At 39.1% G+C, this 10,810-nt stretch overlaps 1 protein-coding gene across 5 annotated transcripts in view; it reads left to right on the forward strand.

The window, feature by feature from the left end:
* Positions 1-10,810, forward strand: part of lrba (LPS responsive beige-like anchor protein) — a 190,916-nt gene that overhangs the window by 107,129 nt on the left and 72,977 nt on the right. For 3 of the 5 annotated variants that reach the window (XM_042427272.1, XM_042427281.1, XM_042427290.1), the window contains exons 37-40: positions 2,827-2,951; positions 3,294-3,308; positions 7,808-7,951; positions 9,867-10,003. In XM_042427272.1, the coding sequence (XP_042283206.1) occupies positions 2,827-2,951; positions 3,294-3,308; positions 7,808-7,951; positions 9,867-10,003 (421 nt within the window). The remainder of the gene's footprint in view (positions 1-2,826; positions 2,952-3,293; positions 3,309-7,807; positions 7,952-9,866; positions 10,004-10,810) is intronic. The other 2 variants (XM_042427298.1, XM_042427305.1) reach the window with 1 other exon arrangement.

Below are 10,810 nucleotides of genomic sequence, written 5' to 3' on the forward strand. Positions count from 1 at the left end.
AACTTCCTCAAATTTACAACTCCAGAGTCCTGAAGAGCATCCAAAAGATGTTTAAAAAAAAAAAAAAAAAGAAGAAGAAAAAAAGGGTAATCACTATTTACTACCTCACATAAAATTCTTCCGGACTCTGTTTCATCAGTAGCCAATGTGGTCTACATTAGAAAGGCTTGGTATGCCTCAACAAATTCCCCTTAACACACACAAACTCAGAGCACGCACAGTGAGATATTGTATATTTAAGTATCGCTAAGATTTAAAAGAACACACACATGCTCCCTCTGTCAGATTCGGTCTGTGTGTGTCTCTCCCCCACTTTCATCATCAGACAACAGTCACTTCAGGCTTAACGAGCGGGCCTTCCAGACACCTTTTATGACCGAACTAATTACTAATTACACAAGTGGTTGGCGTGAGCCACAGCACAACGCTGGCCCTTTGTTATTTTAATTGTTGTTATTTTGAAGAATGGCGCTTCAGTAAATTCTGCCAAGGATGCCCTAGGAGGATGGATGAGCTCTGAATAATTTATCATCTTTGTGGAAACACACTCAGTGTGCGGTATGGGGGGTTGCATAGCGCCGTACATCTCCGTTCTTGTTACAGCGGCGCTCTCATCGGGGATTGATGACGAGGTACCTTTCATCGTCCGTCCACCTCTTCTAGCACCCCATCATTAGGACTTCCATTGTCGCCTGTTCATGGCGTACTGGATGAATATGAGTGGCTGAGGTAGTCCCCCCATGCCGTGACTAATTACTCCAGCCAATGGTTCCCCTCCTGATGGATTAATGTGTATTGTGTGGATCACACAGACCCCCACCCACCCCCCCTCCATGGGATGAGAGACGAGTGCGTCCTGATTCAGAGCTGTGTGCCATGCACAACCTTGATAATTATTTTCATAGATGAATACTATTGCAGGCAGGATGATGAAGTGGCCATTTGCGTTCAGAGACTATCACATGCAAACACGGAGCAGGGTCTTTGTCACTGGTGAGAAATCTGCTCCTGCACAGACCTGTGTCCCGTGTGTCATTCCAACTCGCATTCTGCGTGCACACACACACACACACACACACACACAAGCACACAAACACGTACACTCTCTCAATTCATTGCTCTGAATACATAAACTCTAAATTCACATTTTTGCCATTTTCTTAATTTCACTTCGTTTCGTATTGTGCATCATTTTTCCGTATAGCAGTTCTACTCTTCAGCTGACTGCTTTACATCCAGACTTAAGATATGAGCCGCAGCAGCCACTCACTGCTCGTCATTCAGCCTTTTAAGACAGATTTTTTTTTTTGTCAGATAAATCAAATAATCAATGGTTTTCATTAGCAAGGCCATACAAGGTTTTAAAGGACCCACTTGGAAATTGTATTTATTTTCTTGTGCAAAGCTCCTTTCCCTTTTAGAGGCCCCTGTGTGATCATTGGTGTTGGGCTGAAGATTTGTGAGGAGCCCCCGGCCGGAGCAGCGTTCAAGAGTAGATCACATAAAGTATGCTGGGGTTCTCCCATCATAGGCTGTGCCACTGAAACTATAAACTGTGTCTTCCTAAACCTTTACAGGATAAACTGCAGCCACCTTAAATTTGTTTTAGTAATGAATAAACCTTATTTTCGTTTCATGAGAGCGTGGACCCTGTCGATTGATAAAACTTATAATTATTTTTCAAATGGCACAGGAATTAAAGACATTTACAATATTTCACCAAACCATGATCACTTTTTGCAGCGGTTTTAGCATAATCTGTCGGTGAATAACTATCTAAAACCAACCCCAGTGGAACCTCAGGATGAGTGTAGAACATGATTTTCTTACTTCCTGAAAGTGTTTCTCATGAGAACATTTAGTACAAGTAAAATTACTATTTGACTTGAGTCCGACAGTCAGGATTTAGTTTCACTGAAGACCAAGTGCGTGTTGTTTTTTCCTCCCCACCTGAGTTGTTAATCATTAACACATGAGCTGTTTTTACATTTAAAAGTGTTTTTTTGCGCTGCCTAATTGACAAATGTACAGCTTTGTTTTATAGTAAAGTTCAGATTGAAAAACCTTTTTAAATCGTAGAATAAAAAAAAATGCTAATGTTACGCAAAAGATGATTTTGCCATGAACCATGGGTAATGAATATTTTCAATTATATTTTAATTAAATCACTTTCAAAAACAGAGGTGATATTTCATAATAGACAGTCACACAGTGTACATGCACAATGCTATATGCAGTCACTCCTCATTAAAAGTTAACACTTTCTTTGCCTTTAAGAGCAGAATGATTTACTGACCAGGCTTGGTAAAGGGAGATGTAAATTGGTAAGAAAAATGGAGGCTATAGACATTGATTAATATTGGTAATGCTATCCATCCCCTCCTCTGTGTTTGTAATGGCCTTCTTCTTATCCCGCTAGCCATGAGTCCTGACAAGAGGTATCCTGCTGGGCTTGAAATGAGCCTAGAATGGAAGCACGTGCCACAAAAGTGTGTGGAAAATGATCATGCTGTCATTTGCTCTTTGCACTTGGTGCTCAGTTCACCTTCCCAAAGAGAGGATGGGAGGAAAAAGAAAAGCAAAAAAAAAGGAAACACCTATAGAAGCCGATACCGTCATTATCAAGGACAGAGATTCAATGATTTCGAGGTCTAAACTTGCATATAAGTGAATGTTTTTAAAGAGTGATTCTAAAGGTTAAAAAAAAAAACACCAAACACAATACTGGCTTTATGTATGCTTCCTCGGACCGAGTGCTAATGCTGGGCTGCTATACCATGCTGGCTGGTAATTGCTAACACATGTGCTACCTCTGTCTCATTGCAGCCGACCGAGGGAGTTCTGGCGCCTGGACTACTGGGAGGACGATTTAAGGCGGCGACGTCGCTTCATCAGGAACCCCTTCGGATCCACTCACTCAGAGGCTACGCTCAAAGCTGCAGCCGAACACGGTCAGTCACATCCACCAGTCACACCCTCCCCCCCACCCACCCCCCTGCCTGTTGTGTGCACTGCCTTTCTTACTCACTTGGTGGTAGCACCAGGTACAAGGCAATAAAAATTAGTCCTCCCGTTGCAATAAAAGATTTATTGTACCACAAGACACAGTAAAATAGCACCCTCATTAGAATTTCACACAGGTAATTTCCTACCCTGCCTCCCATTATGCAAAGCTGGACTAATAATCAGTGTTAGTATGCTTTGCTCAGACGTTCAGTTTTGAGCTGAGTGGTTGTGAATGACATGAAATGTGAAATTTTGTTCATTCTTTTTTTTTCCTCGCTGCATAACAGTGGCTGATATCAGTGGTAAGTAACATTCATGCCCCTCTTCTATTTTTAATCACTGAGAGTTTTTCATTTGAATGAGGGGTTATTTTTATTATTTAAACATTATTTATTTATAAAAATGTATAGCTTTTGCTGTTGATATTTTGTTTTGTGAGGTGTATAACTCAGGAGGGGATTTATTGATTTAATGTCTACTATTGTTAAACGGTAATATATGATATTGGTCCTTTAGGTTAATTATACTGGCAAAATACAAATTGCAGTGTAACACACATTCCTGTTGAAGTCCACATTGTATTTGGATTCTCTTTATAATGAGGGGGAAATTAAATGTGGTTTGGAAAAAAATCATAAATACTTTGCTATTAACCCAGAATACAGAGCTGTCATTAAAACTGACAACATTGATCATTTCCTTTAGTATTGGCATAGAGCCAATGAATTCTGCCCTTTTTCCATTGTTTCTGTGCACTGCCCCATAAAGACAGGTGCAGATTTTCAATAAACTGTGCCTGAGAACAACTACACATTCCCAGCAGTCTCTTATAGTCACAATATCTAAATGACACATGTCCTTGCATTAGCACTAGGAGTCGCATTTCTCCTCTAGAGAGATTGTAATCCCTCGTCCCTGCAAAGATCCAGTGCACACACCAGGGTTTGCAATCATCGTCATGCTGGGCCTCGATTTACCAGCTCTATCAATTACTCTCTCTCTACAAAACAGCCATTTTTGGACCACAAATGTCCTCAATGTGTCACCTGCAAAAGTCCCCTTAAATGTGACATCATAGACAAATGGCAGGTGTGACAGGAGTCAATATGAGTTTGATCTAAAAGCAATAAGTGTTGGGGATCCCAGAATCCTGGGAGACTTCTGATCTGCAGTAATGGCTGCAGCGTGGAGGCAGCTGGAGACCGGGAACAGAGTTCAGCTGATCGCTGTTCTTCTGCAGCCAGCCTCTGAATTTTCCTTTTGTTTCCATCTTAATTCCTCTTTATTTTTCTCTTCAGTTTGTTCAAAACAGAAAATAGACATATCACTTATACTCTGTCCATTCTTTTAGCTGAAGAAAATGTGTTGAAGGCACTCTGCGAGTTGGTTATTCAGGTATTTGGTCTGCTATTCAATTTTATTCAAAACGATTTCAGCTTATGTGCTGCATGTATTCATTACTGAGGGAAAAGACAAATTCCTGCAAACAACATTTGGTTTCAAAGTCAAGTCTGTGTAAAAATAGCCAGCAGCCAGTTGTGGCAAGGGTATGCTACCTCAAGAGAGTATACTGCCTGGCTGAAGTATGGGAATATATCATTAAAATAACTCTTTGACATTGAAGCCTGACGGCATCCATTTTCTGATGTAACCTTTCGTCTTGTTTTAGTCGACCCAATGCAGGGCTGAGTTTTCAAACAGAGCACAAAGGTCATATCTGGCTGTAATTATATTCATCAGATGCAGAGGAGAAAATGCAGTCTCACTCCCTAAGAAAATATTTAGTATAAGATCAGCCTGAATTTACCCTAATTTTCTAGCTACTTGTGGCTGCACTTTTCAAATCTCACATATGATTATAAAGTCAGAAGCAATGGAAAATATTCAGCATTTTTTAGTTAGTGATATATTGTAACAAATTTTTTTTTTCCTTTTTTTTTTAAGTGGAGGGAAATATGTGTCTTTTCCTTTTAAAACATGGAGAAAATGTGCATTTCTGTGTTAAGGACATGGACAACTGTTATCATTCATACCGCGCCAAGATGATTTCCACAGGAGAGTGTATGGCTGCCAGTAGGCTTGAGTAGGCTGTTATGTTTTTATGGCTGGAAAGAACCATCTTTTCTGGGGATTGATTTGGTCTGGTCCAGGGCCCGTGTAGCAGAGGTGGCAGAGTAAATACCTGAAGACTAATGTCTCTGTTCTGGTAATCAATACTCGCCTCATGACCACACTCCTGGCTACGCTCCTGTTAAAAACAAATTTGTTAATTTTGACAATTTAATTGCTGTGACCATGCATGCCTTGAGTTGTATAAGCAGGTAGCTGAACCTCTCAGTCGGGAAATGGGGTCTTGGAAAAAGTGTAACCTGTTGGGATTTATGCACGTTTCTGCTCCCTGTGTGATGAGTGATGGGGTTGAAGTACCCTGGTAGATTTTTCTGTTAATGTGGCACGCCGGCTCTTTGCAGTAGATTGTTCGTTGTTGTAATATTTTTGATTACGCATTCATTTTAATGATACTCTTATTTTTTAAGGCTAATGATAGCGAATCTATTTTTCAATCTATTTTTTTATTTTTATATTTTCCTGGGTCATTGTTATTTGTATTATTACTTATTTGTATTAATACTTATTGTTAATTTTAGTCAATTCCATGTTTCACACACATACTTTAAAAGTTAATTGTTGAAATCTTGAGTTCCTAAAGTTTCCACTGGATTTCATGAGTTTTCATGTTTGACATAATCCCCTTGCCACACACACACACACACACACACACACACACACACACACACACACACACACACACACACACACACACACAGACAAAAGTACATACAATACCACCACAACCTCAAAGTTGTCAAATTAAAAGAAGAAAAAATAAGCTATCTACTCCAAGAACAGAGAGCGAGAAGTTAGCACGTTGCCTGTCACTAAAGTGCACATGTCTTTTATGTATGCCTAGTGATAGGCGACATAACTGTGGTCAAAATAACTTTTCTTGCTCTTCTATTATACTCAGCCAAACAATATGCTGACTGGTTATTATTTTTGTTGCTGTTGCTTCAGTGTTATATACTGAGGAGCTAATAATAACTTGTGTTTGGGGGTAATAGAAGGAGCAGGGAGTCTTGAGGTTTAGTTGCATCAGACTGTGTATAACTAAGGCCAGATACTGCGTGTTAATAGTACTTGTACGTTAGGGTTGAGAATTGCTGAATATATTTAATGTGAAATGCATAGAAGGTGAAATACATCTCTGTTTTTAAGCTGGTCTGACAAGTTCCCTGTCCACTTCCTTGGTGTGAATACAATGGCATGTGGTACGTATTAGAGGAGCTGGTAGTAATTTCAGTGCTGCTAACTAAAGAATCCTCCAGGGAGGCTTAATTACAGGAAGACCATTCTAAATATCAGTGAGCTGCATATTTTCCATGACAAGAGATTTTTTAGCCCTGCTCTTCTAGCAGTTTCAAAGTATATAGCCACATGACGCGGCTGTGCATTTTAAGGAAGTGCAACTGATCTCCCCTCAGGTGATGATGAAAAAAACCCCACTAGTTATATGTTCAGTGACTCACTCGATAAAAAGCAGCGTTGCCTTTTACCAGAATGCTAGATTATAAAACATACACATGCACAGAAGTGGCGAGAGCTCTCACTATATTGCCGGCTATGTTTACAAAGAGGGAAGACTTGCCAGCCAGTCTGTACTGTGTACTTGTGTCTGTGGATCCTTACCATGCACCACTGGGGAATGCAGGGCTCTGTAAATGTTTGCAGATTACCATTTTTCTTAAATAATCCATTTGGAACCTCAAGTCATGTTCGGTTGAAATCAAAATGGGCAGTGTACGACCCTCATTTTGTTTAAATGTGTTTGGATAATCTTTGCATGTTTGTTTTGATGTATGTTTAAGGGCAAAATGAATTTTAGGGTTAGGATCATGTCAGTCTTTTGTCTGTCTCGTTTTGTTTGCCGTGTTTGGTTTGCCTGCGTGCTGCGTGTAGTTGAAAATGCACTGTCACTCAGCTTTGCTCCAAACTGATGAATCAAGCTTAAACAGCAGTGCTGATGAACTTTGCAAAGTTTTTTTTTTAGCGAGTAAACCCACTACACTTTACAAGAGCTGTCCTTTTTTTTTCTGTTGGCAAAACAAAGTTGTTTTTTTTACCCACGTTTGGAAGCTGACAAGATTTAAATACCATAAAGATAATATTTATAATAATAATAACCTAAGTTACTTTACTAAGTAGTCTCAAATCAGTGCATTTCATGAAGACTAATGTAGTTCTGAAAATATAATTATAGATTAGATTTGAATTTTGGTTTTATGTGAGGTTATTATGATAGTCAGTGATTGGAGGTCCTTTTTATTTAGCAGTACTGAACACCACTTGAAGCTGCAGTATAAACTAAGGCAGTGGGGGTAAAAAAAAAAAAAAAAAAAAAAAGCTGATGACTCATTTTACAGCAGCTACTCTTTATTAGTTAGTCTGTGATGTGGAATGATATTAACCTTTTCTTTGTCATGTTTTCCTCTTTGCACTGGTTGCTGATTTTTACTGGAGTTTCTCTGGAGAGAAGAAATCTCAGCCGAGTTCTTGCTTTCAATGTTAAAAAAAATTCTTCCTCAACGTGTGAACATTGAAACTCTGCACTGAAATAAAGTCAAATAAAATCGCTGTGTTAACCTACAATACAATGTGATATTAATTTAACTGCGTGTTGTAATACTTTATGGCTGTAATGTACTAAATATAAAATAAAAAAAAGCCCCTATTTTCCCCTCAGCGTCCGAAGAGGATATTCTCAAAGGCAAGCAGTCCATCAGGAGTCAGGCTCTGGGAAATCAAAACTCTGAGAGTGAGACGTTACTCGACGGAGACGATGACACTCTGTCATCTTTAGAGGAAAAGGACCTGGAGAACTTAACAGGTAAAGAAACAGATCATCCTTTTCACCTCTCATACCTGCATTCTCACTCATTCTCAGCCCTCCCCATCTTGCTACGTTATTTGTCCCGCAGCCCCGAGAAAATAAAGAAATAAAGCTGTTGTCATTTTCTTATACGCCACTATACTATATATGTTATTCCATTGCTTTGGTGTACTGAATAGTGAGTTATAACATCATGCACTAGTATGCACATCTCCCATGGTAGACTATCATGATTTTCCCATACAACGTTTCTGTTTTGGTGTTACATCATAGCACTTTTTAAAAAAAATTTTTTAGATTCATTGTAGGGTTAATTGTTTGACTCTTTATGTACAAATAGAGCAGGTTTATATCTATGGACAACTCTTTTTCATTATGGCACCACTATCCCAGGAGAGTGCTGGTGAAAAAACACTGTATATCCAGTTTTCTGTCTCTGCCACTGGAGGTCTGCTTCACAAACATACACACAAGCCTGAGTAGCAACACTCAAAACATTTTATATCCAGCAGTAGCCAAGTTTATCCCAGGCTACCGCTTACCCTAAAATGGGACATTATCTGATTCAAGAACAGCAGCATTGCCTAAATAAAAACCTTAACTCTTTGCATGAGCCTTTCAGCCCTCCTTAAACGACAACAACACAACCTTCTATTAAATTATATCCAACCCAGAGATGTCGTCAAGCTTTTCTTGCTTTTGATATGTAGCCTATGTTATTTAAATAATCTCAATTAAATATCATAGTCTGCTAATCGGATTGCAGTGTAATCCGCGTTTTTTTTTTTATATGTATGTGCAATGACAGCGCGCCTAGAAGACTTAAGATGCATTAACGTGGCTCAGAGTGGCTATTAAAAATAACGCAACTGGATGACAATAGGATTACACGTTTGAATCCTGTCTAATAACGTGACGTGTATATACTGCAAGCGAAGGTTCAGCTTTTCTTCCCCTTAAGCAGCTGTCTACTTCAGGTGTAATTGAATGTCTTTTGAGTGAACGGAACAAAAAATGTTATTTCAACCCACGGATAACATGTCAGTACTCACGGGGTTCACGGGAGGCAGAGGAATGAATATATCTGTTTATTCCATCCGTTTGCATGAGTGTGAGGGGTGCTCAGGGAAATCAAGCCGGCCTCCGAGCCTCCCCTCTTCTCCGCAGCGCACATCTGCAGATACAATGGCTCATATGTGCGCAGAGCCGGGCAGAGCTTCCACCCACAGCTCCCCTGAGCCGAGCTCTCATTGTCATACTGGCATAAATTAAGATTGATGAGGGATTAAACAGAGCTTCACCCCAGCAGCCCGCAATCAATTGATTCTGACGGACAGTCGATTCTACTTTTTTGACGATTATGCCTCAAAGTTTTACACTTTAAACGTCTTGTTTTTTAGTGCGAGTGTTATTTGGGCCTTCAGTGTTACATTTTTTTTTTTTGCTACTGCACTCATAGAGCCTATAGAAGCAGCTTGCACTGTTGCACGACTTCATTTTATCTTGTTTTTTTGCACATCAAGAAGGAGGAAAACATGCAGTGACGTAGCCATAGCTGTTAGCCTCGCCATTTTTAATAATGTTGCAATTCAAATGCAAAGTAGTTTAATATCAAGATCGTTTTTTTTAAGAAGAAACAAACTCAAATACATGAATTAATTATCATTAATTATCATTGTCTTTCACCTGTTTATCCTCCCACTCATCACCTCTTCTTATTAATTAACTGCGTCCACCATTAAAGGCCCATATCTAAAAAAAAAAAGTTATCTTTGCAATGAAACAGCCATCAAATCAGAGCAATCTCTCGTTCCGTTTTCTGTGTTTACCTTTTTTTTTTGTTTTTACCACTGGTGACTTTTTAAAAGGCTGTCCCTGCTTGCTTTCTGGCCGGCATCTGTCTGTCCTCCAGGCCCGGTAAACGTGAGCACCAGTGCTCAGCTGGTGGCTCCGGCCGTGGTGGTGAAAGGCACCCTGTCCATCACCGCCTCCGAGCTCTACTTCGAAGTGGATGAGGACGAGCACGGCTTCAAGGCCATCGATCCAAAGGTAAGAGACTCCATTGATCCCGTCTCAAAATAGTCACTTAACATAAGCCATGCTTGAATTTCCTATAGTGCTGGTAAAATGTTACAAGCAGGCTTTGGATTTGAGTGGAAGTCTTTCAGATGTGTTTAATATCTCAGTATCTATGAATGTGTTGTTTTTGACTGAGCGTATATGGAGACTGTTAGTGTGTTCCCAAGTTTGTATTAAGATCTGATAATTGTGAAGGCAAGAAAAAATTAAAGTCTTGTCAGCCTGTCGTTGAATATTATTATAGAAATGTCATTTATAGCAAGTTGTAAAAATATTAAGAATATAAAATGATTCTTTCTTTTTTCTTAAAATGTTGTAAAGTAAATTTAAAACCACGAAAATGCTGAATATTGTTTAGTGGTAATAAGAAATTGTATGTTTTTGTAATAAATGATTTATCAAACTATCTTTTGGGGGGCGGAACCTAACGACAAATTGATAAAGCCTTCCCACTAGCAATGATCATCCTTTTTAGGTCTGCAGCATATTTTTTTTTCTCTTCATAAACACATCTTTAAAAAAACAAAATACACGGAAGTAGGCTATTGAGCTCTGATTAAAAGATAAACAGTAAAATTTGGATACTTAGAAACTATGTTAACTTAAGAAGCCTGCTGACCTACAGGTGGTTGTGTTTGTACAGTTACAGTAGAGCAGTTTTAACACTACATGAAGCCATTGTATTTGTGTTTAAATATAAATGTGTATATAAAGGGGATAAATTGCAATAATATCAGAAATTATATGGATGTGATTTTCTATCAGAATCCATCAAAA

Source organism: Thunnus maccoyii, chromosome 2, assembly GCF_910596095.1.
Source record: "Thunnus maccoyii chromosome 2, fThuMac1.1, whole genome shotgun sequence".
NCBI lineage: Eukaryota > Metazoa > Chordata > Actinopteri > Scombriformes > Scombridae > Thunnus > Thunnus maccoyii.